General features: G+C 50.9%; 1 protein-coding gene across 2 annotated transcripts in view; it reads left to right on the plus strand.

Annotated features, from left to right (window-relative positions):
• The window catches only part of tbk1 (TANK-binding kinase 1), an 86,058-nt gene that overhangs the window by 6,386 nt on the left and 52,055 nt on the right, over positions 1-27,617 (plus strand). For both annotated transcript variants that reach the window (XM_071331540.1, XM_071331539.1), the window contains exons 3-8: positions 12,743-12,883; positions 15,023-15,152; positions 20,023-20,204; positions 21,666-21,826; positions 25,357-25,467; positions 26,490-26,669. In XM_071331540.1, the coding sequence (XP_071187641.1) occupies positions 12,743-12,883; positions 15,023-15,152; positions 20,023-20,204; positions 21,666-21,826; positions 25,357-25,467; positions 26,490-26,669 (905 nt within the window). The remainder of the gene's footprint in view (positions 1-12,742; positions 12,884-15,022; positions 15,153-20,022; positions 20,205-21,665; positions 21,827-25,356; positions 25,468-26,489; positions 26,670-27,617) is intronic.

Here is a 27,617-nt window from a genome sequence, read left to right on the forward strand (position 1 = left end):
GGGTTAACACACTAACGTCTACCGTGGCAGACACAAGGTACAGGGCTAACACACTAACGTCTACCGTGGCAGACACAAGGTACAGGGTTAACACACTAACGTCTACTGGGTCAGATAATTTTCCAAGCTGTTTAAAGGCACAGTCAACTTCTGACCCACTGGAATTGTGATACAGTGAATTATAAGTGAAATAATCTGTCTGTAAACAATTGTTGGAGAAATGACTTGTGTCATGAACAAAGTAGATGTCCTAACTGACTTGCCAAAACTATAGTTTGTTAACAAGATATTTGTGGAGTGGTTGAAAAACGAGTTTTAATGACTCCAACCTCAGTGTATGTAAACCTCCGACTTCACCTATCTATGGGCAGCACTGAGGGGGGGGGGAGACTGTAACTGAGGGGGGAGACTGTAACTGGGGGGTGGGGACTGTAACTGGGGGGTGGGGACTGTAACTGAGGGGGGCATCTCGGCAGTCTCCCCACTAAGCGTCTTGGCAGTCTCTCCACCAAGCGTCTTGGCAGTCTCCCCACCTAGCGTCTTGGCAGTCTCTCCACCTAGCGTCTTGGCAGTCTCCCCACCTAGCGTCTTGGCAGTCTCTCCACCTAGCGTCTTGGCAGTCTCTCCCCACCTAGCGTCTTGGCAGTCTCTCCACCAAGCGTCTTGGCAGTCTCCCCACCTAGCGTCTTGGCAGTCTCTCCACCAAGCGTCTTGGCAGTCTCCCCACCTAGCGTCTTGGCAGTCTCCCCACCTAGCGTCTTGGCAGTCTCTCCACCAAGCGTCTTGGCAGTCTCTCCACCAAGCGTCTTGGCAGTCTCCCCGCCTAGCGTCTTGGCAGTCTCTCCCCGCCTAGCGTCTTGGCAGTCTCTCCCCACCTAGCGTCTTGGCAGTCTCTCTCCACCTAGCGTCTCGGCAGTCTCCCCCACCTAGCGTCTTGGCAGTCTCTCCCCACCTAGCGTCTTGGCAGTCTCCCCCACCTAGCGTCTTGGCAGTCTCTCCCCACCTAGCGTCTCGGCAGTCTCTCCCCACCAAGCGTCTCGGCAGTCTCTCCCCACCTAGCGTCTCGGCAGTCTCTCCCCACCTAGCGTCTCGGCAGTCTCTCCCCACCTAGCGTCTCGGCAGTCTCTCCCCACCAAGCGTCTCGGCAGTCTCTCCCCACCTGGCGTCTCGGCAGTCTCTCCCCACCAGGCGTCTCGGCAGTCTCTCCCCACCTAGCGTCTCGGCAGTCTCTCCCCACCTGGCGTCTCGGCAGTCTCTCCCCACCTAGCGTCTCGGCAGTCTCTCCCCACCTAGCGTCTCGGCAGTCTCTCCCCACCTGGCGTCTCGGCAGTCTCTCCCCACCTAGCGTCTCGGCAGTCTCCCCCCACTAAGCGTCTCGGCCGTCTCTCCCCACCAGGCGTCTCGGCAGTCTCTCCCCACCTAGCGTCTCGGCAGTCTCTCCCCACCTAGCGTCTCGGCAGTCTCTCCCCACCTAGCGTCTCGGCAGTCTCTCCCCACCAGGCGTCTCGGCAGTCTCTCCCCACTAAGCGTCTCGGCAGTCTCTCCCCACCAGGCGTCTCGGCAGTCTCTCCCCACCTAGCGTCTCGGCAGTCTCTCCCCACCTAGCGTCTCGGCAGTCTCTCCCCACCTAGCGTCTCGGCAGTCTCTCCCCACCTAGCGTCTCGGCAGTCTCTCCCCACCTAGCGTCTCGGCAGTCTCTCCCCACCTAGCGTCTCGGCAGTCTCTCCCCACCTAGCGTCTCGGCAGTCTCTCCCCACCTAGCGTCTCGGCAGTCTCTCCCCACCAGGCGTCTCGGCAGTCTCTCCCCACTAAGCGTCTCGGCAGTCTCTCCCCACCAGGCGTCTCGGCAGTCTCTCCCCACCTAGCGTCTCGGCAGTCTCTCCCCACCTAGCGTCTCGGCAGTCTCTCCCCACCTAGCGTCTCGGCAGTCTCTCCCCACCTAGCGTCTCGGCAGTCTCTCCCCACCTAGCGTCTCGGCAGTCTCTCCCCACCTAGCGTCTCGGCAGTCTCTCCCCACCTAGCGTCTCGGCAGTCTCTCCCCACCTAGCGTCTCGGCAGTCTCTCCCCACCTAGCGTCTCGGCAGTCTCTCCCCACCTAGCGTCTCGGCAGTCTCTCCCCACTAAGCGTCTCGGCAGTCTCTCCCCACTAAGCGTCTCGGCAGTCTCTCCCCACCTAGCGTCTCGGCAGTCTCTCCCCCCACTAAGCGTCTCGGCAGTCTCTCCCCACCTGGCGTCTCGGCAGTCTCTCCCCACCTAGCGTCTCGGCAGTCTCTCCCCACCTAGCGTCTCGGCAGTCTCTCCCCACCTGGCGTCTCGGCAGTCTCTCCCCACCTAGCGTCTCGGCAGTCTCTCCCCACCTAGCGTCTCGGCAGTCTCTCCCCACCTGGCGTCTCGGCAGTCTCTCCCCACTAAGCGTCTCGGCAGTCTCTCCCCCCACTAAGCGTCTCGGCAGTCTCTCCCCACCTAGCGTCTCGGCAGTCTCTCCCCACCTAGCGTCTCGGCAGTCTCTCCCCACCAGGCGTCTCGGCAGTCTCTCCCCACCAGGCGTCTCGGCAGTCTCTCCCCACCTAGCGTCTCGGCAGTCTCTCCCCACCAGGCGTCTCGGCAGTCTCTCCCCACCTAGCGTCTCGGCAGTCTCCCCCCACCTAGCGTCTCGGCAGTCTCCCCCCACTAAGCGTCTCGGCAGTCTCTCCCCCCACTAAGCGTCTCGGCAGTCTCCCCCCACTAAGCGTCTCGGCAGTCTCTCCCCACCTAGCGTCTCGGCAGTCTCTCCCCACCAGGCGTCTCGGCAGTCTCTCCCCACCAGGCGTCTCGGCAGTCTCTCCCCACCTAGCGTCTCGGCAGTCTCTCCCCACCAGGCGTCTCGGCAGTCTCTCCCCACCAGGCGTCTCGGCAGTCTCTCCCCACCTAGCGTCTCGGCAGTCTCCCCCCACCTAGCGTCTCGGCAGTCTCCCCCCACTAAGCGTCTCGGCAGTCTCTCCCCCCACTAAGCGTCTCGGCAGTCTCCCCCCACTAAGCGTCTCGGCAGTCTCCCCCCACTAAGCGTCTCGGCAGTCTCTCCCCACCTAGCGTCTCGGCAGTCTCCCCCCACCTAGCGTCTCGGCAGTCTCTCCCCACCTAGCGTCTCGGCAGTCTCCCCCCACCTAGCGTCTCGGCAGTCTCTCCCCACCTAGCGTCTCGGCAGTCTCTCCCCACCTGGCGTCTCGGCAGTCTCTCCCCACCTAGCGTCTCGGCAGTCTCTCCCCACTAAGCGTCTCGGCAGTCTCTCCCCACCTAGCGTCTCGGCAGTCTCTCCCCACCTAGCGTCTCGGCAGTCTCCCCCCACCTAGCGTCTCGGCAGTCTCCCCCCACCTAGCGTCTCGGCAGTCTCCCCCCACCTAGCGTCTCGGCAGTCTCTCCCCACCTAGCGTCTCGGCAGTCTCTCCCCACCTAGCGTCTCGGCAGTCTCTCCCCACCTAGCGTCTCGGCAGTCTCTCCCCACTAAGCGTCTCGGCAGTCTCTCCCCACCTAGCGTCTCGGCAGTCTCTCCCCACTAAGCGTCTCGGCAGTCTCTCCCCACCTAGCGTCTCGGCAGTCTCTCCCCACCTAGCGTCTCGGCAGTCTCCCCCCACTAAGCGTCTCGGCAGTCTCCCCCCACTAAGCGTCTCGGCAGTCTCCCCCCACTAAGCGTCTCGGCAGTCTCTCCCCACCTAGCGTCTCGGCAGTCTCTCCCCACTAAGCGTCTCGGCAGTCTCTCCCCACCTAGCGTCTCGGCAGTCTCTCCCCACCTAGCGTCTCGGCAGTCTCCCCCCACTAAGCGTCTCGGCAGTCTCTCCCCACCTAGCGTCTCGGCAGTCTCTCCCCACCTAGCGTCTCGGCAGTCTCTCCCCACTAAGCGTCTCGGCAGTCTCTCCCCACCTGGCGTCTCGGCAGTCTCTCCCCACCTAGCGTCTCGGCAGTCTCTCCCCACCTAGCGTCTCGGCAGTCTCCCCCCACTAAGCGTCTCGGCAGTCTCCCCCCACTAAGCGTCTCGGCAGTCTCTCCCCACCAGGCGTCTCGGCAGTCTCTCCCCCCACTAAGCGTCTCGGCAGTCTCCCCCCACCAGGCGTCTCGGCAGTCTCTCCCCACCTAGCGTCTCAGCAGTCTCTCCCCACCAGGCGTCTCGGCAGTCTCTCCCCACCAGGCGTCTCGGCAGTCTCTCCCCACTAAGCGTCTCGGCAGTCTCTCCCCACCTGGCGTCTCGGCAGTCTCTCCCCACCTGGCGTCTCGGCAGTCTCTCCCCACCTAGCGTCTCGGCAGTCTCTCCCCACTAAGCGTCTCGGCAGTCTCTCCCCACCAGGCGTCTCGGCAGTCTCTCCCCACCAGGCGTCTCGGCAGTCTCTCCCCACTAAGCGTCTCGGCAGTCTCTCCCCACCAGGCGTCTCGGCAGTCTCTCCCCACCAGGCGTCTCGGCAGTCTCTCCCCACCAGGCGTCTCGGCAGTCTCTCCCCACCAGGCGTCTCGGCAGTCTCTCCCCACCAGGCGTCTCGGCAGTCTCTCCCCACCTAGCGTCTCGGCAGTCTCCCCCCACCTGGCGTCTCGGCAGTCTCTCCCCACCAGGCGTCTCGGCAGTCTCTCCCCACCAGGCGTCTCGGCAGTCTCTCCCCACCAGGCGTCTCGGCAGTCTCTCCCCACCTAGCGTCTCGGCAGTCTCTCCCCACTAAGCGTCTCGGCAGTCTCTCCCCACCAGGCGTCTCGGCAGTCTCTCCCCACCAGGCGTCTCGGCAGTCTCTCCCCACCTAGCGTCTCGGCAGTCTCTCCCCACTAAGCGTCTCGGCAGTCTCTCCCCACCAGGCGTCTCGGCAGTCTCTCCCCACCAGGCGTCTCGGCAGTCTCTCCCCACCAGGCGTCTCGGCAGTCTCTCCCCACCAGGCGTCTCGGCAGTCTCTCCCCACCAGGCGTCTCGGCAGTCTCTCCCCACCAGGCGTCTCGGCAGTCTCCCCCCACCTGGCGTCTCGGCAGTCTCCCCCCACCTGGCGTCTCGGCAGTCTCTCCCCACCAGGCGTCTCGGCAGTCTCTCCCCACCAGGCGTCTCGGCAGTCTCTCCCCACCAGGCGTCTCGGCAGTCTCTCCCCACCAGGCGTCTCGGCAGTCTCTCCCCACCTAGCGTCTCGGCAGTTTCTCCCCACCTAGCGTCTCGGCAGTCTCTCCCCACCTAGCGTCTCGGCAGTCTCTCCCCACCAGGCGTCTCGGCAGTCTCTCCCCACCTGGCGTCTCGGCAGTCTCTCCCCACCTAGCGTCTCGGCAGTCTCTCCCCACCTGGCGTCTCGGCAGTCTCTCCCCACCAGGCGTCTCGGCAGTCTCTCCCCACCTAGCGTCTCGGCAGTCTCTCCCCACCAGGCGTCTCGGCAGTCTCTCCCCACCAGGCGTCTCGGCAGTCTCTCCCCACCAGGCGTCTCGGCAGTCTCTCCCCACCTAGCGTCTCGGCAGTCTCTCCCCACCTGGCGTCTCGGCAGTCTCTCCCCACCTAGCGTCTCGGCAGTCTCTCCCCACCTAGCGTCTCGGCAGTCTCTCCCCACCTAGCGTCTCGGCAGTCTCTCCCCGCCTAGCGTCTCGGCAGTCTCTCCCCACCAGGCGTCTCGGCAGTCTCTCCCCACCAGGCGTCTCGGCAGTCTCTCCCCACCTAGCGTCTCGGCAGTCTCTCCCCACCAGGCGTCTCGGCAGTCTCTCCCCACCTAGCGTCTCGGCAGTCTCTCCCCACCTAGCGTCTCGGCAGTCTCTCCCCGCCTAGCGTCTCGGCAGTCTCTCCCCGCCTAGCGTCTCGGCAGTCTCTCCCCGCCTAGCGTCTCGGCAGTCTCTCCCCACCTAGCGTCTCGGCAGTCTCTCCCCACCTAGCGTCTCGGCAGTCTCTCCCCACCTAGTTCTGTTGTTCACGGTCTGTTGTCTCACTAACTAGCCATTTTGAGACGTTTCACCAACTGTTCATGTCACAGAGGGTTATCGTTGTCTGCTCAGCCATATCAGTCTCAGCTAGCGTGGTAACCCTTCTGTCTCCACAGGGGCTTTCCCTTCTGTCTCCACAGGGGCTTTCCCTTCTGTCTCCACAGGGGCTTTCCCTTCTGTCTCCACAGGGGCTTTCCCAGGTCTCTCTAGACTAGAGGGAGGATGCCAACACATATCAGGATGGGTCTGGACACGTCTTTGTGTTTGGTTCTTATCAGGATGGGTCTGGACACGTCTTTGTGTTTGGTTCTGTCTGTTTGATTCTGACAGAATGAACATGTATGGCACCAGATGAACTGTCTCACTAGGGCTGTGTCCCTGATGGACTGTCTCACTAGGGCTGTGTCCCTGATGGACTGTCTCACTAGGGCTGTGTCCCTGATGAACTGTCTCACTAGGGCTGTGTCCCTGATGGACTGTCTCACTAGGGCTGTGTCCCTGATGAACTGTCTCACTAGGGCTGTGTCCCTGATGGACTGTCTCACTAGGGCTGTGTCCCTGATGGACTGTCTCACTAGGGCTGTGTCCCTGATGAACTGTCTCACTAGGGCTGTGTCCCTGATGAACTGTCTCACTAGGGCTGTGTCCCTGATGGACTGTCTCACTAGGGCTGTGTCCCTGATGGACTGTCTCACTAGGGCTGTGTCCCTGATGAACTGTCTCACTAGGGCTGTGTCCCAGATGGACTGTCTCACTAGGGCTGTGTCCCAGATGAACTGTCTCACTAGGGGCTGTGTCCCAGATGAACTGTCTCACTAGGGCTGTGTCCCTGATGAACTGTCTCACTAGGGCTGTGTCCCAGATGGACTGTCTCACTAGGGCTGTGTCCCAGATGGACTGTCTCACTAGGGCTGTGTCCCAGATGAACTGTCTCACTAGGGGCTGTGTCCCAGATGAACTGTCTCACTAGGGGCTGTGTCCCAGATGAACTGTCTCACTAGGGCTGTGTCCCTGATGAACTGTCTCACTAGGGCTGTGTCCCTGATGGACTGTCTTACTAGGGCTGTGTCCCAGATGGGTCCTGATGAACTGTCTCACTAGGGCTGTGTCCCTGATGGACTGTCTCACTAGGGCTGTGTCCCTGATGTACTGTCTTACTAGGGCTGTGTCCCAGATGGGTCCTGATGAACTGTCTCACTAGGGCTGTGTCCCAGATGGACTGTCTCACTAGGGCTGTGTCCCAGATGGACTGTCTCACTAGGGCTGTGTCCCAGATGGACTGTCTCACTAGGGCTGTGTCCCAGATGGACTGTCTCACTAGGGCTGTGTCCCTGATGAACTGTCTCACTAGGGCTGTGTCCCAGATGGACTGTCTCACTAGGGCTGTGTCCCAGATGGACTGTGTCCCAGATGGACTGTCTCACTAGGGCTGTGTCCCAGATGGGCTGTGTCCCAGATGGACTGTGTCCCAGATGGACTGTCTCACTAGGGCTGTGTCCCAGATGGGCTGTGTCCCAGATGGACTGTGTCCCAGATGGACTGTCTCACTAGGGCTGTGTCCCAGATGGGCTGTGTCCCAGATGGACTGTCTCACTAGGGCTGTGTCCCTGATGAACTGTCTCACTAGGGCTGTGTCCCAGATGGACTGTCTCACTAGGGCTGTGTCCCAGATGAACTGTCTCACTAGGGCTGTGTCCGAGGTGGACTGTCTCACTAGGGCTGTGTCCCAGATGAACTGTCTCACTAGGGCCGTGTCCCAGATGGACTGTCTCACTAGGGCTGTGTCCCAGATGAACTGTCTCACTAGGGCAGTGTCCCTGATGAACTGTCTCACTAGGGCTGTGTCCCAGATGAACTGTCTCACTAGGGCTGTGTCCCTGATGAACTGTCTCACTAGGGCTGTGTCCCAGATTAACTGTCTCACTAGGGCAGTGTCCCTGATGAACTGTCTTACTAGGGCTGTGTCCCTGATGGGACCTGATGGACTGTCTCACTAGGGCTGTGTCCCAGATTAACTGTCTCACTAGGGCTGTGTCCCTGATGAACTGTCTCACTAGGGCTGTGTCCCTGATGAACTGTCTCACTAGGGCAGTGTCCCTGATGAACTGTCTCACTAGGGCAGTGTCCCTGATGGACTGTCTCACTAGGGCTGTGTCCCTGATGAACTGTCTCACTAGGGCAGTGTCCCTGATGGACTGTCTCACTAGGGCTGTGTCCCTGGTGAACTGTCTCACTAGGGCTGTGTCCCTGATGAACTGTCTCACTAGGGCAGTGTCCCTGATGAACTGTCTCACTAGGGCTGTGTCCCAGATGAGACCTGATGGACTGTCTTACTAGGGCTGTGTCCCAGATGAGACCTGATGAACTGTCTTACTAGGGCTGTGTCCCAGATGAACTAACACCTGTAACACCTGAAAACACACCTGTATATAATACTGTGTTCTGTAACACCTGAAAACACACCTGTATGTAATACTGTGTTCTGTAACACCAGATAACACACCTGTATATAATACTGTGTTCTGTAACACCAGATAACACACCTGTATATAATACTGTGTTCTGTAACACCTGATAACACACCTGTATGTAATACTGTGTTCTGTAACACCAGATAACACACCTGTATATAATACTGTGTTCTGTAACACCAGATAACACACCTGTATGTAATACTGTGTTCTGTAACACCTGATAACACACCTGTATGTAATACTGTGTTCTGTAACACCTGATAACACACCTGTATGTAATACTGTGTTCTGTAACACCTGATAACACACCTGTATGTAATACTGTGTTCTGTAACACCAGATAACACACCTGTATGTAATACTGTGTTCTGTAACACCAGATAACACACCTGTATGTAATACTGTGTTCTGTAACACCAGATAACACACCTGTATGTAATACTGTGTTCTGTAACACCAGATAACACACCTGTATGTAATACTGTGTTCTGTAACACCAGATAACACACCTGTATATAATACTGTGTGTTCTGTAACACCAGATAACACACCTGTATATAATACTATGTGTTCTGTAACACCAGATAACACACCTGTATATAATACTGTGTTCTGTAACACCAGATAACACACCTGTATGTAATACTGTGTTCTGTAACACCTGATAACACACCTGTATGTAATACTGTGTTCTGTAACACCAGATAACACACCTGTATGTAATACTGTGTTCTGTAACACCTGATAACACACCTGTATGTAATACTGTGTTCTGTAACACCAGATAACACACCTGTATGTAATACTGTGTAATGTAACACCAGATAACACACCTGTATGTAATACTGTGTTCTGTAACACCAGATAACACACCTGTATGTAATACTGTGTTCTGTAACACCAGATAACACACCTGTATGTAATACTGTGTTCTGTAACACCAGATAACACACCTGTATGTAATACTGTGTTCTGTAACACCAAATAACACACCTGTATGTAATACTGTGTTCTGTAACACCAGATAACACACCTGTATATAATACTGTGTTCTGTAACACCAGAAAACACACCTGTATGTAATACTGTGTTCTGTAACACCTGATAACACACCTGTATATAATACTATGTGTTCTGTAACACCAGATAACACACCTGTATATAATACTATGTGTTCTGTAACACCAGATAACACACCTGTATGTAATACTGTGTTCTGTAACACCAGATAACACACCTGTATATAATACTATGTGTTCTGTAACACCAGATAACACACCTGTATATAATACTATGTGTTCTGTAACACCAGATAACACACCTGTATATAATACTGTGTTCTGTAACACCAGAAAACACACCTGTATGTAATACTGTGTTCTGTAACACCTGATAACACACCTGTATATAATACTATGTGTTCTGTAACACCAGATAACACTCCTGTATATAATACTATGTGTTCTGTAACACCAGAAAACACACCTGTATGTAATACTGTGTTCTGTAACACCAGATAACACACCTGTATATAATACTGTGTTCTGTAACACCTGATAACACACCTGTATATAATACTATGTGTTCTGTAACACCAGATAACACTCCTGTATATAATACTATGTGTTCTGTAACACCAGAAAACACACCTGTATGTAATACTGTGTTCTGTAACACCTGATAACACACCTGTATATAATACTATGTGTTCTGTAACACCAGATAACACTCCTGTATATAATACTATGTGTTCTGTAACACCAGAAAACACACCTGTATGTAATACTGTGTTCTGTAACACCAGAAAACACACCTGTATGTAATACTGTGTTCTGTAACACCAGAAAACGGGGGACCTGTATGTAATACTGTGTTCTGTAACACCAGAAAACACACCTGTATGTAATACTGTGTTCTGTAACACCAGATAACACACCTGTATATAATACTGTGTGTTCTGTAACACCAGATAACACACCTGTATGTAATACTGTGTTCTGTAACACCAGATAACACACCTGTATGTAATACTGTGTTCTGTAACACCAGAAAACACACCTGTATGTAATACTGTGTTCTGTAACACCAGAAAACGGGGGACCTGTATGTAATACTGTGTTCTGTAACACCAGAAAACGGGGGACCTGTATGTAATACTGTGTTCTGTAACACCAGAAAACGGGGGACCTGTATGTAATACTGTGTTCTGTAACACCAGAAAACACACCTGTATGTAATACTGTGTTCTGTAACACCAGATAACACACCTGTATATAATACTGTGTGTTCTGTAACACCAGATAACACACCTGCATGTAATACTGTGTTCTGTAACACCAGATAACACACCTGTATGTAATACTGTGTTCTGTAACACCAGAAAACACACCTGTATGTAATACTGTGTTCTGTAACACCAGATAACACACCTGTATGTAATACTGTGTTCTGTAACACCAGATAACACACCTGTATATAATACTGTGTGTTCTGTAACACCAGATAACACACCTGTATATAATACTGTGTTCTGTAACACCAGAAAACGGGGGACCTGTATATAATACTGTGTTCTGTAACACCAGAAAACACACCTGTATATAATACTGTGTTCTGTAACACCAGATAACACACCTGTATGTAATACTGTGTTCTGTAACACCAGATAACACACCTGTATGTAATACTGTGTTCTGTAACACCAGATAACACACCTGTATGTAATACTGTGTTCTGTAACACCAGATAACACACCTGTATGTAATACTGTGTTCTGTAACACCAGATAACACACCTGTATGTAATACTGTGTTCTGTAACACCAGATAACACACCTGTATGTAATACTGTGTTCTGTAACACCAGATAACACACCTGTATGTAATACTGTGTTCTGTAACACCAGATAACACACCTGTATGTAATACTGTGTTCTGTAACACCAGAACACACACCTGTATATAATACTGTGTTCTGTAACACCAGAAAACGGGGGACCTGTATGTAATACTGTGTTCTGTAACACCAGAAAACGGGGGACCTGTATGTAATACTGTGTTCTGTAACACCAGAACACACACCTGTATATAATACTATGTGTTCTGTAACACCAGAAAACACACCTGTATGTAATACTGTGTTCTGTAACACCTGAAAACACACCTGTATGTAATACTGTGTTCTGTAACACCTGAAAACACACCTGTATATAATACTGTGTTCTGTAACACCAGATAACACACCTGTATGTAATACTGTGTTCTGTAACACCAGAAAACGGGGGACCTGTATGTAATACTGTGTTCTGTAACACCAGATAACACACCTGTATGTAATACTGTGTTCTGTAACACCAGAAAACGGGGGACCTGTATATAATACTGTGTTCTGTAACACCAGAAAACACACCTGTATGTAATACTGTGTTCTGTAACACCAGAAAACGGGGGACCTGTATATAATACTGTGTTCTGTAACACCAGATAACACACCTGTATGTAATACTGTGTTCTGTAACACCAGAAAACGGGGGACCTGTATGTAATACTGTGTTCTGTAACACCAGAAAACAGGGGACCTGTATATAATACTGTGTTCTGTAACACCAGAAAACGGGGGACCTGTATGTAATACTGTGTTCTGTAACACCAGATAACACACCTGTATGTAATACTGTGTTCTGTAACACCAGATAACACACCTGTATATAATACTGTGTTCTGTAACACCAGAAAACGGGGGACCTGTATATAATACTGTGTTCTGTAACACCAGAAAACGGGGGACCTGTATGTAATACTGTGTTCTGTAACACCAGAAAACAGGGGACCTGTATATAATACTGTGTTCTGTAACACCAGAAAACAGGGGACCTGTATATAATACTGTGTTCTGTAACACCAGAAAACGGGGGACCTGTATATAATACTGTGTTCTGTAACACCAGATAACACACCTGTATGTAATACTGTGTTCTGTAACACCAGAAAACGGGGGACCTGTATGTAATACTGTGTTCTGTAACACCAGAAAACAGGGGACCTGTATATAATACTGTGTTCTGTAACACCAGAAAACAGGGGACCTGTATGTAATACTGTGTTCTGTAACACCAGATAACACACCTGTATGTAATACTGTGTTCTGTAACACCAGATAACACACCTGTATATAATACTGTGTTCTGTAACACCAGAAAACGGGGGACCTGTATATAATACTGTGTTCTGTAACACCAGAAAACAGGGGACCTGTATGTAATACTGTGTTCTGTAACACCAGAAAACAGGGGACCTGTATATAATACTGTGTTCTGTAACACCAGAAAACAGGGGACCTGTATATAATACTGTGTTCTGTAACACCAGAAAACGGGGGACCTGTATGCGGTGAAGGTGTTCAACAACCTCAGTTTCCTGCGACCGCTCGACGTCCAGATGAGAGAGTTTGAGGTCCTGAAGAAACTCAACCATAAGAACATCGTCAAGCTGTTCGCTGTGGAGGAGGAGGTCAGTTATATATCTCTATCAGTATATACTATCTGTAGAATAACACTACCTAGTGGAGGTATCTCTATATACTATCTGTAGAATAACACTACCTAGTGGAGGTATCTCTATCAGTATATACTATCTGTAGAATAACACTACCTAGTGGAGGTATCTCTATCCGTATATACTATCTGTAGAATAACACTACCTAGTGGAGGTATCTCTATCAGTATATACTATCTGTAGAATAACACTACCTAGTGGAGGTATCAGTATATACTATCTGTAGAATAACACTACCTAGTGGAGGTATCAGTATATACTATCTGTAGAATAACACTACCTAGTGGAGGTATCTCTATCACTATATACTATCTGTTGTCCCTGTGGGAGTCTGTATACGGTGCTGACTAACATGTCATTTCCTGTCCCAGTCCAACACGCGTCACAAGGTCCTGGTGATGGAGTACTGTCCCTGTGGGAGTCTGTATACGGTGCTGACTAACATGTCATTTCCTGTCCCAGTCCAACACGCGTCAAAAGGTCCTGGTGATGGAGTACTGTCCCTGTGGGAGTCTGTATACGGTGCTGACTAACATGTCATTTCCTGTCCCAGTCCAACACGCGTCACAAGGTCCTGGTGATGGAGTACTGTCCCTGTGGGAGTCTGTATACGGTGCTGACTAACATGTCATTTCCTGTCCCAGTCCAACACGCGTCACAAGGTCCTGGTGATGGAGTACTGTCCCTGTGGGAGTCTGTATACGGTGCTGACTAACATGTCATTTCCTGTCCCAGTCCAACACGCGTCACAAGGTCCTGGTGATGGAGTACTGTCCCTGTGGGAGTCTGTATACGGTGCTGACTAACATGTCATTTCCTGTCCCAGTCCAACACGCGTCACAAGGTCCTGGTGATGGAGTACTGTCCCTGTGGGAGTCTGTATACGGTGCTGACTAACATGTCATTTCCTGTCCCAGTCCAACACGCGTCACAAGGTCCTGGTGATGGAGTACTGTCCCTGTGGGAGTCTGTATACGGTGCTGACTAACATGTCATTTCCTGTCCCAGTCCAACACGCGTCACAAGGTCCTGGTGATGGAGTACTGTCCCTGTGGGAGTCTGTATACGGTGCTGACTAACATGTCATTTCCTGTCCCAGTCCAACACGCATCACAAGGTCCTGGTGATGGAGTACTGTCCCTGTGGGAGTCTGTATACGGTGCTGACTAACATGTCATTTCCTGTCCCAGTCCAACACGCGTCACAAGGTCCTGGTGATGGAGTACTGTCCCTGTGGGAGTCTGTATACGGTGCTGACTAACATGTCATTTCCTGTCCCAGTCCAACACGCGTCACAAGGTCCTGGTGATGGAGTACTGTCCCTGTGGGAGTCTGTATACGGTGCTGACTAACATGTCATTTCCTGTCCCAGTCCAACACGCGTCACAAGGTCCTGGTGATGGAGTACTGTCCCTGTGGGAGTCTGTACACGGTGCTGACTAACATGTCATTTCCTGTCCCAGTCCAACACGCGTCACAAGGTCCTGGTGATGGAGTACTGTCCCTGTGGGAGTCTGTATACGGTGCTGACTAACATGTCATTTCCTGTCCCAGTCCAACACGCGTCACAAGGTGTTGGAGTACTGTCCCTGTGGGAGTCTGTATACGGTGCTGACTAACATGTCATTTCCTGTCCCAGTCCAACACGCGTCACAAGGTCCTGGTGATGGAGTATTGTCCCTGTGGGAGTCTGTATACGGTGCTGACTAACATGTCATTTCCTGTCCCAGTCCAACACGCGTCACAAGGTCCTGGTGATGGAGTACTGTCCCTGTGGGAGTCTGTATACGGTGCTGACTAACATGTCATTTCCTGTCCCAGTCCAACACGCGTCACAAGGTCCTGGTGATGGAGTACTGTCCCTGTGGGAGTCTGTATACGGTGCTGACTAACATGTCATTTCCTGTCCCAGTCCAACACGCGTCACAAGGTCCTGGTGATGGAGTACTGTCCCTGTGGGAGTCTGTATACGGTGCTGACTAACATGTCATTTCCTGTCCCAGTCCAACACGCGTCACAAGGTCCTGGTGATGGAGTATTGTCCCTGTGGGAGTCTGTATACGGTGCTGACTAACATGTCATTTCCTGTCCCAGTCCAACACGCGTCACAAGGTCCTGGTGATGGAGTACTGTCCCTGTGGGAGTCTGTATACGGTGCTGGAGGAGTCTGCTAACGCTTACGGACTCCCTGAGGATGAGTTCCTTATCGTGCTGCAGGACGTGGGTAAGAAGGACTGGACACACACACACACACACACACCACACACACACCACACAACACACACCAAGCACCACACACACCTACACACACACCTACACACACACCTACACACACACACACACCTACACACACACTCGCAATCAACTACCCATTATCACCATAATTTCACCTCACCACCATCACCTCACCACCATCACCTCACCACCATCACCTCACCACCATCACCTCACCACCATCACCTCACCACCATCACCTCACCACCATCACCTCACCACCATCACCTCACCACCATCACCTCACCACCATCACCTCACCACCATCATCTCACCACCATCACCTCACCACCATCACCTCACCACCATCACCTCACCACCATCACCTCACCACCATCACCTCACCACCATCACCTCACCACCATCACCTCACCACCATCACCTCACCACCATCACCTCACCACCATCACCTCACCACCATCACCTCACCACCATCACCTCACCACCATCACCTCACCACCATCACCTCACCACCATCACCTAGTATGTTCACAAACCGGTCCACAACAAAGGCTTGATATGAGGAACCAGTATTTCCTGAAATCCTGCTCTATTTCCTCCCTAGTTTACTTTCATCTCAACCAACCTACCTACTACATGTTGTTAACGCTGCTCTGAGTGTTGAGGTGGTAATGACTGTAACGCTGCTCTGAGTGTTGAGGTGGTAATGACTAACGCTGCTCTGAGTGTTGAGGTGGTAATGACTGTAACGCTGCTCTGAGTGTTGAGGTGGTAATGACTGTAACACTGCTCTGTGTGTTGAGGTGGTAATGACTGTAACACTGCTCTGTGTGTTGAGGTGGTAATGACTAACGCTGCTCTGAGTGTTGAGGTGGTAATGACTGTAACGCTGCTCTGAGTGTTGAGGTGGTAATGACTGTAACACTGCTCTGTGTGTTGAGGTGGTAATGACTAACGCTGCTCTGTGTTGAGGTGGTAATGACTGTAACGCTGCTCTGTGTGTTGAGGTGGTAATGACTGTAACGCTGCTCTGAGTGTTGAGGTGGTAATGACTGTAACGCTGCTCTGAGTGTTGAGGTGGTAATGACTGTAACGCTGCTCTGAGTGTTGAGGTGGTAATGACTGTAACACTGCTCTGTGTGTTGAGGTGGTAATGACTAACGCTGCTCTGTGTTGAGGTGGTAATGACTGTAACGCTGCTCTGTGTGTTGAGGTGGTAATGACTGTAACGCTGCTCTGAGTGTTGAGGTGGTAATGACTGTAACGCTGCTCTGAGTGTTGAGGTGGTAATGACTGTAACGCTGCTCTGTGTTGAGGTGGTAATGACTGTAACACTGCTCTGTGTGTTGAGGTGGTAATGACTAACGCTGCTCTGTGTTGAGGTGGTAATGACTGTAACGCTGCTCTGTGTGTTGAGGTGGTAATGACTAACGCTGCTCTGTGTTGAGGTGGTAATGACTGTAACGCTGCTCTGTGTGTTGAGGTGGTAATGACTAACGCTGCTCTGTGTTGAGGTGGTAATGACTGTAACGCTGCTCTGTGTGTTGAGGTGGTAATGACTAACGCTGCTCTGTGTGTTGAGGTGGTAATGACTGTAATGCTGCTCTGTGTGTTGAGGTGGTAATGACTGTAACGCTGCTCTGTGTGTTGAGGTGGTAATGACTAACGCTGCTCTGTGTTGAGGTGGTAATGACTAACGCTGCTCTGTGTTGAGGTGGTAATGACTGTAACGCTGCTCTGTGTGTTGAGGTGGTAATGACTAACGCTGCTCTGTGTTGAGGTGGTATTGACTAACGCTGCTCTGTGTTGAGGTGGTAATGACTGTAACGCTGCTCTGTGTGTTGAGGTGGTAATGACTGTAACACTGCTCTGTGTTGAGGTGGTAATGACTAACGCTGATCTGTGTTGAGGTGATAATGACTAACACTGTTCTGTGTTGAGGTGGTAATGACTGTAACGCTGCTCTGTGTGTTGAGGTGGTAATGACTAACGCTGCTCTGTGAGTTGAGGTGATAATGACTAACGCTGCTCTGTGTGTTGAGGTGGTAATGACTGTAACGCTGCTCTGTGTGTTGAGGTGGTAATGACTGTAACGCTGCTCTGTGAGTTGAGGTGATAATGACTAACGCTGCTCTGTGTGTTGAGGTGGTAGTGACTAACGCTGCTCTGTGTTGAGGTAGTAATGACTGTAACGCTGCTCTGTGTGTTGAGGTGGTAATGACTAACGCTGCTCTGTGTGTTGAGGTGGTAATGACTGTAACGCTGCTCTGAGTGTTGAGGTGGTAATGACTGTAACACTGCTCTGTGTGTTGAGGTGGTAATGACTGTAACACTGCTCTGTGTGTTGAGGTGGTAATGACTAACGCTGCTCTGAGTGTTGAGGTGGTAATGACTGTAACGCTGCTCTGAGTGTTGAGGTGGTAATGACTGTAACACTGCTCTGTGTTGAGGTGGTAATGACTAACGCTGCTCTGTGTTGAGGTGGTAATGACTGTAACGCTGCTCTGTGTGTTGAGGTGGTAATGACTGTAACGCTGCTCTGAGTGTTGAGGTGGTAATGACTGTAACGCTGCTCTGAGTGTTGAGGTGGTAATGACTGTAACGCTGCTCTGTGTTGAGGTGGTAATGACTGTAACACTGCTCTGTGTGTTGAGGTGGTAATGACTAACGCTGCTCTGTGTTGAGGTGGTAATGACTGTAACGCTGCTCTGTGTGTTGAGGTGGTAATGACTAACGCTGCTCTGTGTTGAGGTGGTAATGACTGTAACGCTGCTCTGTGTGTTGAGGTGGTAATGACTAACGCTGCTCTGTGTTGAGGTGGTAATGACTGTAACGCTGCTCTGTGTGTTGAGGTGGTAATGACTAACGCTGCTCTGTGTGTTGAGGTGGTAATGACTGTAATGCTGCTCTGTGTGTTGAGGTGGTAATGACTGTAACGCTGCTCTGTGTGTTGAGGTGGTAATGACTAACGCTGCTCTGTGTTGAGGTGGTAATGACTAACGCTGCTCTGTGTTGAGGTGGTAATGACTGTAACGCTGCTCTGTGTGTTGAGGTGGTAATGACTAACGCTGCTCTGTGTTGAGGTGGTATTGACTAACGCTGCTCTGTGTTGAGGTGGTAATGACTGTAACGCTGCTCTGTGTGTTGAGGTGGTAATGACTGTAACACTGCTCTGTGTTGAGGTGGTAATGACTAACGCTGATCTGTGTTGAGGTGATAATGACTAACACTGTTCTGTGTTGAGGTGGTAATGACTGTAACGCTGCTCTGTGTGTTGAGGTGGTAATGACTAACGCTGCTCTGTGAGTTGAGGTGATAATGACTAACGCTGCTCTGTGTGTTGAGGTGGTAATGACTGTAACGCTGCTCTGTGTGTTGAGGTGGTAATGACTGTAACGCTGCTCTGTGAGTTGAGGTGATAATGACTAACGCTGCTCTGTGTGTTGAGGTGGTAGTGACTAACGCTGCTCTGTGTTGAGGTAGTAATGACTGTAACGCTGCTCTGTGTGTTGAGGTGGTAATGACTAACGCTGCTCTGTGTGTTGAGGTGGTAATGACTGTAACGCTGCTCTGTGTGTTGAGGTGGTAATGACTGTAACGCTGCTCTGCGTTGAGGTGGTAATGACTGTAACGCTGCTCTGTGTTGAGTTGGTAATGACTGTAACGCTGCTCTGTGTGTTGAGGTGGTAATGACTAACGCTGCTCTGTGTTGAGGTGGTAATGACTAACGCTGCTCTGTGTTGAGGTGGTAATGACTAACGCTGCTCTGTGTGTTGAGGTGGTAATGACTAACGCTGCTCTGTGTGTTGAGGTGGTAATGACTAACGCTGCTCTGTATTGAGGTGGTAATGACTAACGCTGCTCTGTGTGTTGAGGTGGTAATGACTAACGCTGCTCTGTGTGTTGAGGTGGTAATGACTAACACTGCTCTGTGTTGAGGTGGTAATGACTAACGCTGCTCGTGTGTTGAGGTGGTAATGACTGTAACGCTGCTCTGTGTTGAGGTGGTAATGACTAACGCTGATCTGTGTTGAGGTGATAATGACTAACACTGTTCTGTGTTGAGGTGGTAATGACTGTAACACTGCTCTGTGTTGAGGTGGTAATGACTAACGCTGATCTGTGTTGAGGTGATAATGACTAACACTGTTCTGTGTTGAGGTGGTAATGACTGTAACGCTGCTCTGTGTGTTGAGGTGGTAATGACTGTAACACTGCTCTGTGTGTTGAGGTGGTAATGACTGTAACACTGCTCTGTGTTGAGGTGGTAATGACTAACGCTGATCTGTGTTGAGGTGATAATGACTAACACTGTTCTGTGTTGAGGTGGTAATGACTGTAACGCTGCTCTGTGTTGAGGTGGTAATGACTAACGCTGATCTGTGTTGAGGTGATAATGACTAACACTGTTCTGTGTTGAGGTGGTAATGACTGTAACGCTGCTCTGTGTGTTGAGGTGGTAATGACTGTAACACTGCTCTGTGTTGAGGTGGTAATGACTGTAACACTGCTCTGTGTGTTGAGGTGGTAATGACTGTAACACTGCTCTGTGTTGAGGTGGTAATGACTAACGCTGATCTGTGTTGAGGTGATAATGACTAACACTGTTCTGTGTTGAGGTGGTAATGACTGTAACGCTGCTCTGTGTGTTGAGGTGGTAATGACTGTAACACTGCTCTGTGTTGAGGTGGTAATGACTGTAACACTGCTCTGTGTTGAGGTGGTAATGACTGTAACACTGCTCTGTGTTGAGGTGGTAATGACTGTAACACTGCTCTGTGTTGAGGTGGTAATGACTGTAACGCTGCTCTGTGTTGAGGTGGTAATGACTGTAACAACCCTGTCCTGTATATTTACAGTTGCCGGTATGAACCATCTCAGAGAGTACGGTATCGTGCACCGTGACATCAAACCAGGCAACATCATGCGTGTCATCGGCGACGACGGGAGGTCTGTCTATAAGCTGACTGACTTCGGAGCAGCCAGAGAACTAGAGGACGACGAGCAGTTTGTCTCCCTTTACGGCACTGAGGAATATCTGGTGAGTCTGCTGACCTCCGACCTCTACCTGCCGTTTTGACCTCTCACCTACAATAGGACACTTTACTCACCTAAAGGAATAATCTGCTATGGACTCAACATGACGTGTGTCTCTCTGTGTTTCTCTCTGTGTTTCTCTCTGTGTGTCTCTCTGTGTGTTTCTCTGTGTGTCTCTGTGTGTGTTTCTCTCTGTGTGTGTCTCTCTCTGTGTGTCTCTCTCTGTGTGTCTCTCTCTGTGTGTCTCTCTCTGTGTGTTTCTCTCTGTGTGTGTCTCTCTGTGTGTCTCTCTCTGTGTCTCTCTCTGTGTGTCTCTCTGTGTGTCTCTCTCTGTGTGTCTCTCTGTGTGTGTCTCTCTGTGTGTGTCTCTCTGTGTGTCTCTCTCTGTGTGTCTCTCTGTGTGTGTGTCTCTGTGTGTGTCTCTCTCTGTGTGTTTCTCTCTGTGTGTGTCTCTGTGTGTTTCTCTCTCTGTTTCTCTCTGTGTGTCTCTCTGTGTGTTTATCTCTGTGTGTGTCTCTCTGTGTGTGTCTCTCTGTGTGTGTCTCTCTGTGTGTGTCTCTCTCTGTGTGTTTCTCTCTGTGTTTCTCTGTGTGTGTGTCTCTCTGTGTGTGTCTCTCTGTGTGTTTCTCTGTGTGTTTCTCTGTGTGTCTCTCTCTGTGTGTCTCTCTCTGTGTGTCTCTCTCTGTGTGTTTCTCTGTGTGTCTCTCTGTGTGTCTCTGTGTGTCTCTGTGTGTTTCTCTCTCTGTGTGTCTATGTGTGTTTCTCTCTGTGTGTTTCTCTCTCTGTGTGTCTCTCTCTGTGTGTCTCTGTGTGTTTCTCTCTCTGTGTGTTTCTCTCTCTGTGTGTCTCTGTGTGTCTCTCTCTGTGTGTTTCTGTGTGTGTTTCTCTGTGTTTCTCTGTGTCTCTGTGTGTCTCTCTGTGTGTTTCTCTGTGTGTCTCTCTGTGCGTTTCTCTGTGTGTCTATCTGTGTGTTTCTCTCTGTTTCTCTGTGTGTGTCTCTCTCTGTGTGTGTGTCTCTCTGTGTGTTTCTCTTTGTGTCTCTCTCTGTGTGTTTCTTTGTGTGTTTCTCTGTGTTTTTCTCTGTGTGTCTCTGTGTCTCTCTCTGTGTCTCTCTCTGTGTGTCTCTCTCTGTGTGTTTCTCTGTGTGTTTCTCTCTGTGTGTTTCTCTGTGTGTTTCTCTGTGTGTTTCTCTCTGTGTGTTTCTCTGTGTGTGTCTCTGTGTTTCTCTCTGTGTGTCTCTCTCTGTGTGTCTCTCTCTGTGTGTTTCTCTGTGTGTCTCTGTGTGTCTCTGTGTGTCTCTGTGTGTCTCTCTGTGTGTGTCTCTCTGTGTGTGTATCTCTGTGTGTCTCTCTCTGTGTGTTTCTCTGTGTTTTTCTCTCTGTGTGTTTCTCTGTGTGTCTCTGTGTCTCTCTGTGTGTGTCTCTCTGTGTCTCTCTCTGTGTGTGTCTCTCTGTGTGTCTAACAGCACCCTGACATGTATGAGCGTGCAGTACTGAGGAAAGAGCACCAGAAGAAGTATGGTGCAACGGTTGACCTGTGGAGCATCGGAGTCACCTTCTTCCACGCTGCCACCGGGTCACTCCCCTTCAGACCCTTCGAAGGACCACGCAGGAACAAGGAAGTCATGTAAGAACTACATCCTGTTGAGCTAGGGTTGTCTAGTGGTCTAAGAACTACATCCTGGTGGTCTAGTGGTCTAAGAACTACATCCTGGTGACCTAGGGTGGTCTAGTGGTCTAAGAACTACATCCTGGTGGTCTAGTGGTCTTCTGTACTGGCCTGAATGCTTTCTGAATGTACTGGCCTGAATGTACTGGCCTGAATGCTTTCTGAATGTACTGGCCTGAATGCTGTCTGAATGTACTGGCCTGAATGTACTGGCCTGAATGCTGTCTGAATGTACTGGCCTGAATGCTTTCTGAATGTACTGGCCTGAATGCTTTCTGAATGTACTGGCCTGGATGCTTTCTGAATGTACTGGCCTGAATGATGTCTGAATGTACTGGCCTGAATGCTTGCTGAATGTACTGGCCTGAATGCTGTCTGAATGTACTGGCCTGAATGTACTGGCCTGAATGCTTTCTGAATGTACTGGCCTGAATGCTTTCTGAATGTACTGGCCTGAATGCTTTCTGAATGTACTGGCCTGAATGTACTGGCCTGAATGTACTGGCCTGAATGCTTTCTGAATGTACTGGCCTGAATGCTTTCTGAATGTACTGGCCTGAATGTACTGGCCTGAATGCTTTCTGAATGTACTGGCCTGAATGCTTTCTGAATGTACTGGCCTGGATGCTGTCTGAATGTATTGGCCTGAATGCTTTCTGAATGTACTGGCCTGAATGTACTGGCCTGAATGCTGTTTGAATGTACTGGCCTGAATGCTGTCTGAATGTACTGGCCTGAATGCTTTCTGAATGTACTGGCCTGAATGCTGTCTGAATGTACTGGCCTGGATGCTTTCTGAATGTACTGGCCTGGATGCTTTCTGAATGTACTGGCCTGAATGATGTCTGAATGTACTGGCCTGAATGCTTGCTGAATGTACTGGCCTGAATGCTGTCTGAATGTACTGGCCTGAATGTACTGGCCTGAATGCTTTCTGAATGTACTGGCCTGAATGCTTTCTGAATGTACTGGCCTGAATGCTTTCTGAATGTACTGGCCTGAATGTACTGGCCTGAATGTACTGGCCTGAATGTACTGGCCTGAATGTACTGGCCTGAATGTACTGGCCTGAATGCTTTCTGAATGTACTGGCCTGAATGCTTTCTGAATGTACTGGCCTGAATGCTTTCTGAATGTACTGGCCTGAATGTACTGGCCTGAATGTACTGGCCTGAATGTACTGGCCTGAATGCTTTCTGAATGTACTGGCCTGAATGCTTTCTGAATGTACTGGCCTGAATGTACTGGCCTGAATGCTTTCTGAATGTACTGGCCTGAATGCTTTCTGAATGTACTGGCCTGAATGCTGTTTGAATGTACTGGCCTGAATGCTGTCTGAATGTACTGGCCTGAATGCTTTCTGAATGTACTGGCCTGAATGCTGTCTGAATGTACTGGCCTGGATGCTTTCTGAATGTACTGGCCTGGATGCTTTCTGAATGTACTGGCCTGAATGCTTTCTGAATGTACTGGCCTGAATGCTGTCTGAATGTACTGGCCTGGATGCTGTCTGAATGTACTGGCCTGAATGCTGTCTGAATGTACTGGCCTGGATGCTTTCTGAATGTACTGGCCTGGATGCTGTCTGAATGTACTGGCCTGAATGTACTGGCCTGAATGCTGTCTGAATGTACTGGCCTGAATGCTGTCTGAATGTACTGGCCTGAATGCTTTCTGAATGTACTGGCCTGGATGCTTTCTGAATGTACTGGCCTGAATGATGTCTGAATGTACTGGCCTGAATGCTTGCTGAATGTACTGGCCTGAATGCTGTCTGAATGTACTGGCCTGAATGTACTGGCCTGAATGCTTTCTGAATGTACTGGCCTGAATGCTTTCTGAATGTACTGGCCTGAATGCTTTCTGAATGTACTGGCCTGAATGCTTTCTGAATGTACTGGCCTGAATGCTTTCTGAATGTACTGGCCTGAATGTACTGGCCTGAATTCTTTCTGAATGTACTGGCCTGAATGCTTTCTGAATGTACTGGCCTGAATGTACTGGCCTGAATGCTGTTTGAATGTACTGGCCTGAATGCTGTCTGAATGTACTGGCCTGAATGCTTTCTGAATGTACTGGCCTGAATGCTGTCTGAATGTACTGGCCTGGATGCTTTCTGAATGTACTGGCCTGGATGCTTTCTGAATGTACTGGCCTGAATGCTTTCTGAATGTACTGGCCTGAATGCTGTCTGAATGTACTGGCCTGAATGCTGTCTGAATGTACTGGCCTGGATGCTGTCTGAATGTACTGGCCTGAATGCTGTCTGAATGTACTGGCCTGGATGCTTTCTGAATGTACTGGCCTGGATGCTGTCTGAATGTACTGGCCTGAATGCTGTCTGAATGTACTGGCCTGGATGCTGTCTGAATGTACTGGCCTGGATGCTTTCTGAATGTACTGGCCTGAATGCTTTCTGAATGTACTGGCATTAATGCTGTCTGAATGTACTGGCCTGAATGCTGTCTGAATGTACTGGCCTGAATGCTTTCTGAATGTACTGGCCTGAATGCTGTCTGAATGCTTTCTGAATGTACTGGCCTGAATGCTTTCTGAATGTACTGGCCTGGATGCTTTCTGAATGTACTGGCCTGAATGTACTGGCCTGAATGTACTGGCCTGAATGCTTTCTGAATGTACTGGCCTGAATGCTTTCTGAATGTACTGGCCTGAATGTACTGGCCTGAATGCTTTCTGAATGTACTGGCCTGAATGCTTTCTGAATGTACTGGCCTGGATGCTGTCTGAATGTATTGGCCTGAATGCTGTCTGAATGTACTGGCCTGGATGCTGTCTGAATGTACTGGCCTGGATGCTTTCTGAATGTACTGGCCTGAATGCTTTCTGAATGTACTGGCCTGAATGCTGTCTGAATGTACTGGCCTGAATGCTGTCTGAATGTACTGGCCTGAATGTACTGGCCTGAATGCTTTCTGAATGTACTGGCCTGAATGCTGTCTGAATGTACTGGCCTGGATGCTTTCTGAATGTACTGGCCTGAATGCTTTCTGAATGTACTGGCCTGGATGCTTTCTGAATGTACTGGCCTGAATGCTTTCTGAATGTACTGGCCTGAATGCTTTCTGAATGTACTGGCCTGAATGCTGTCTGAATGTACTGGCCTGGATGCTTTCTGAATGTACTGGCCTGAATGCTTTCTGAATGTACTGGCCTGAATGCTTTCTGAATGTACTGGCCTGAATGCTTTCTGAATGTACTGGCCTGAATGCTGTCTGAATGTACTGGCCTGAATGCTTTCTGAATGTACTGTACATAGCTACCGCTGCACCAGGGGTTCAGACCAGTGCTGTTTCAGGACCTCTTTCCTCTGGACACCTGTCCTGTCCAATAAAGCACAAATAGGAGACGAGTGGCTCCTTGAAGTCCGTTGGACAGGTGGACAGGTGTGACAGCATCTGTAAAGTGAGATGTTTGTCTCGGTGACTGAAGGTTATGTGTAGTGACGTTGTTGTCCTGTCTCCCATCAGGTATAAAATCATCACAGAGAAGCCGTCAGGAACCGTCTCAGGGCAGCAGAAGTTTGAGAACGGGAAGATCGAGTGGAGCACCGAGATGCCTGTCTCCTGCAACCTGTCCAAGTACGTACTCTAGTCTACCCCCTGACCTCTACCCCCTGACCTCTACCCCCTGACCTCTACCCCCTGACCTCTACCCCCTGACATCTACCCCCTGGCCTCTACCCCCTGGCCTCTACCCCCTGACCTCTACCCCCTGACCTCTACCCCCTGGCCTCTACCCCCTGACCTCTACCCCCTGACCTCTACCCCCTGGCCTCTACCCCCTGACCTCTACCCCCTGGCCTCTACCCCCTGACCTCTACCCCCTGACCTCTACCCCCTGGCCTCTACCCCCTGGCCTCTACCCCCTGGCCTCTACCCCCTGACCTCTACCCCCTGACCTCTACCCCCTGACCTCTACCCCCTGACCTCTACCCCCTGTCTCCTGCAACCTGTCCAAGTACGTACTCTAGTCTACCCCCTGACCTCTACCCCCTGACCTCTACCCCCTGACCTCTACCCCCTGGCCTCTACCCCCTGACCTCTACCCCCTGGCCTCTACCCCCTGGCCTCTACCCCCTGACCTCTACCCCCTGACCTCTACCCCCTGGCCTCTACCCCCTGATCTCTACCCCCTGACCTCTACCCCCTGTCTCCTGCAACCTGTCCAAGTACGTACTCTAGTCTACCCCCTGACCTCTACCCCCTGACCTCTACCCCCTGGCCTCTACCCCCTGGCCTCTACCCCCTGACCTCTACCCCCTGACCTCTACCCCCTGACCTCTACCCCCTGACCTCTACCCCCTGTCTACTGCAACCTGTCCAAGTACGTACTCTAGTCTACCCCCTGACCTCTACCCCCTGACCTCTACCCCCTGGCCTCTACCCCCTGACCTCTACCCCCTGGCCTCTACCCCCTGACCTCTACCCCCTGGCCTCTACCCCCTGACCTCTACCCCCTGACCTCTACCCCCTGACCTCTACCCCTGTCTACTGCAGCTCCTCCAAGTAGGTCCTCTGGTCCATTAAAACTAGTAAATAACCTGGCCTCTACCCCCTGACCTCTACCCCCTGGCCTCTACCCCCTGACCTCTCTCCTCCAGGGGCCTCCAGAGCCTGCTGACCCCAGTCCTAGCCAACATCTTGGAGGCTGACCAGGAGAAGTGTTGGGGCTTTGACCAGTTCTTTGCTGAGACCAGTGATATCCTGCATCGTACCGTGGTGTTGGTCTTCAGTCTACAGCAGGCTACTCTCCACTACATCTACATCCACCAGTACAATACGTGAGTCTCCACTACATCTACATCCACCAGTACAATACGTGAGTCTCCACTACATCTACATCCACCGGTACAATACGTGAGTCTCCACTACATCTACATCCACCGGTACAATACGTGAGTCTCCACTACATCTACATCCACCAGTACAATACGTGAGTCTCCACTACAGATACATCCACCAGTACAATACGTGAGTCTCCACTACATCTACATCCACCAGTACAATACGTGAGTCTCCACTACAGATACATCCACCAGTACAATACGTGAGTCTCCACTACAGATACATCCACCAGTACAATACGTGAGTCTCCACTACATCTACATCCACCGGTACAATAAGTGAGTCTCCACTACAGATACATCCACCGGTACAATACGTGAGTCTCCACTACACTACATCCACCAGTACAATACGTGAGTCTCCACTACATCTACATCCACCAGTACAATACGTGAGTCTCCACTACATCTACATCCACCAGTACAATACGTGAGTCTCCACTACATACATCCACCAGTACAATACGTGAGTCTCCACTACATCTACATCCACCAGTACAATACGTGAGTCTCCACTACAGATACATCCACCAGTACAATACGTGAGTCTCCACTACATCCACCAGTACAATACGTGAGTCTCCACTACATCTACATCCACCAGTACAATACGTGAGTCTCCACTACATCTACATCCACCAGTACAATACGTGAGTCTCCACTACATCCACCAGTACAATACGTGAGTCTCCACTACAGATACATCCACCAGTACAATACGTGAGTCTCCACTACAGATACATCCACCAGTACAATACGTGAGTCTCCACTACATCTACATCCACCAGTACAATACGTGAGTCTCCACTACAGATACATCCACCGGTACAATACGTGAGTCTCCACTACAGATACATCCACCGGTACAATACGTGAGTCTCCACT

Source organism: Salvelinus alpinus, chromosome 11 (assembly GCF_045679555.1).
Source record: "Salvelinus alpinus chromosome 11, SLU_Salpinus.1, whole genome shotgun sequence".
Lineage (NCBI taxonomy): Eukaryota > Metazoa > Chordata > Actinopteri > Salmoniformes > Salmonidae > Salvelinus > Salvelinus alpinus.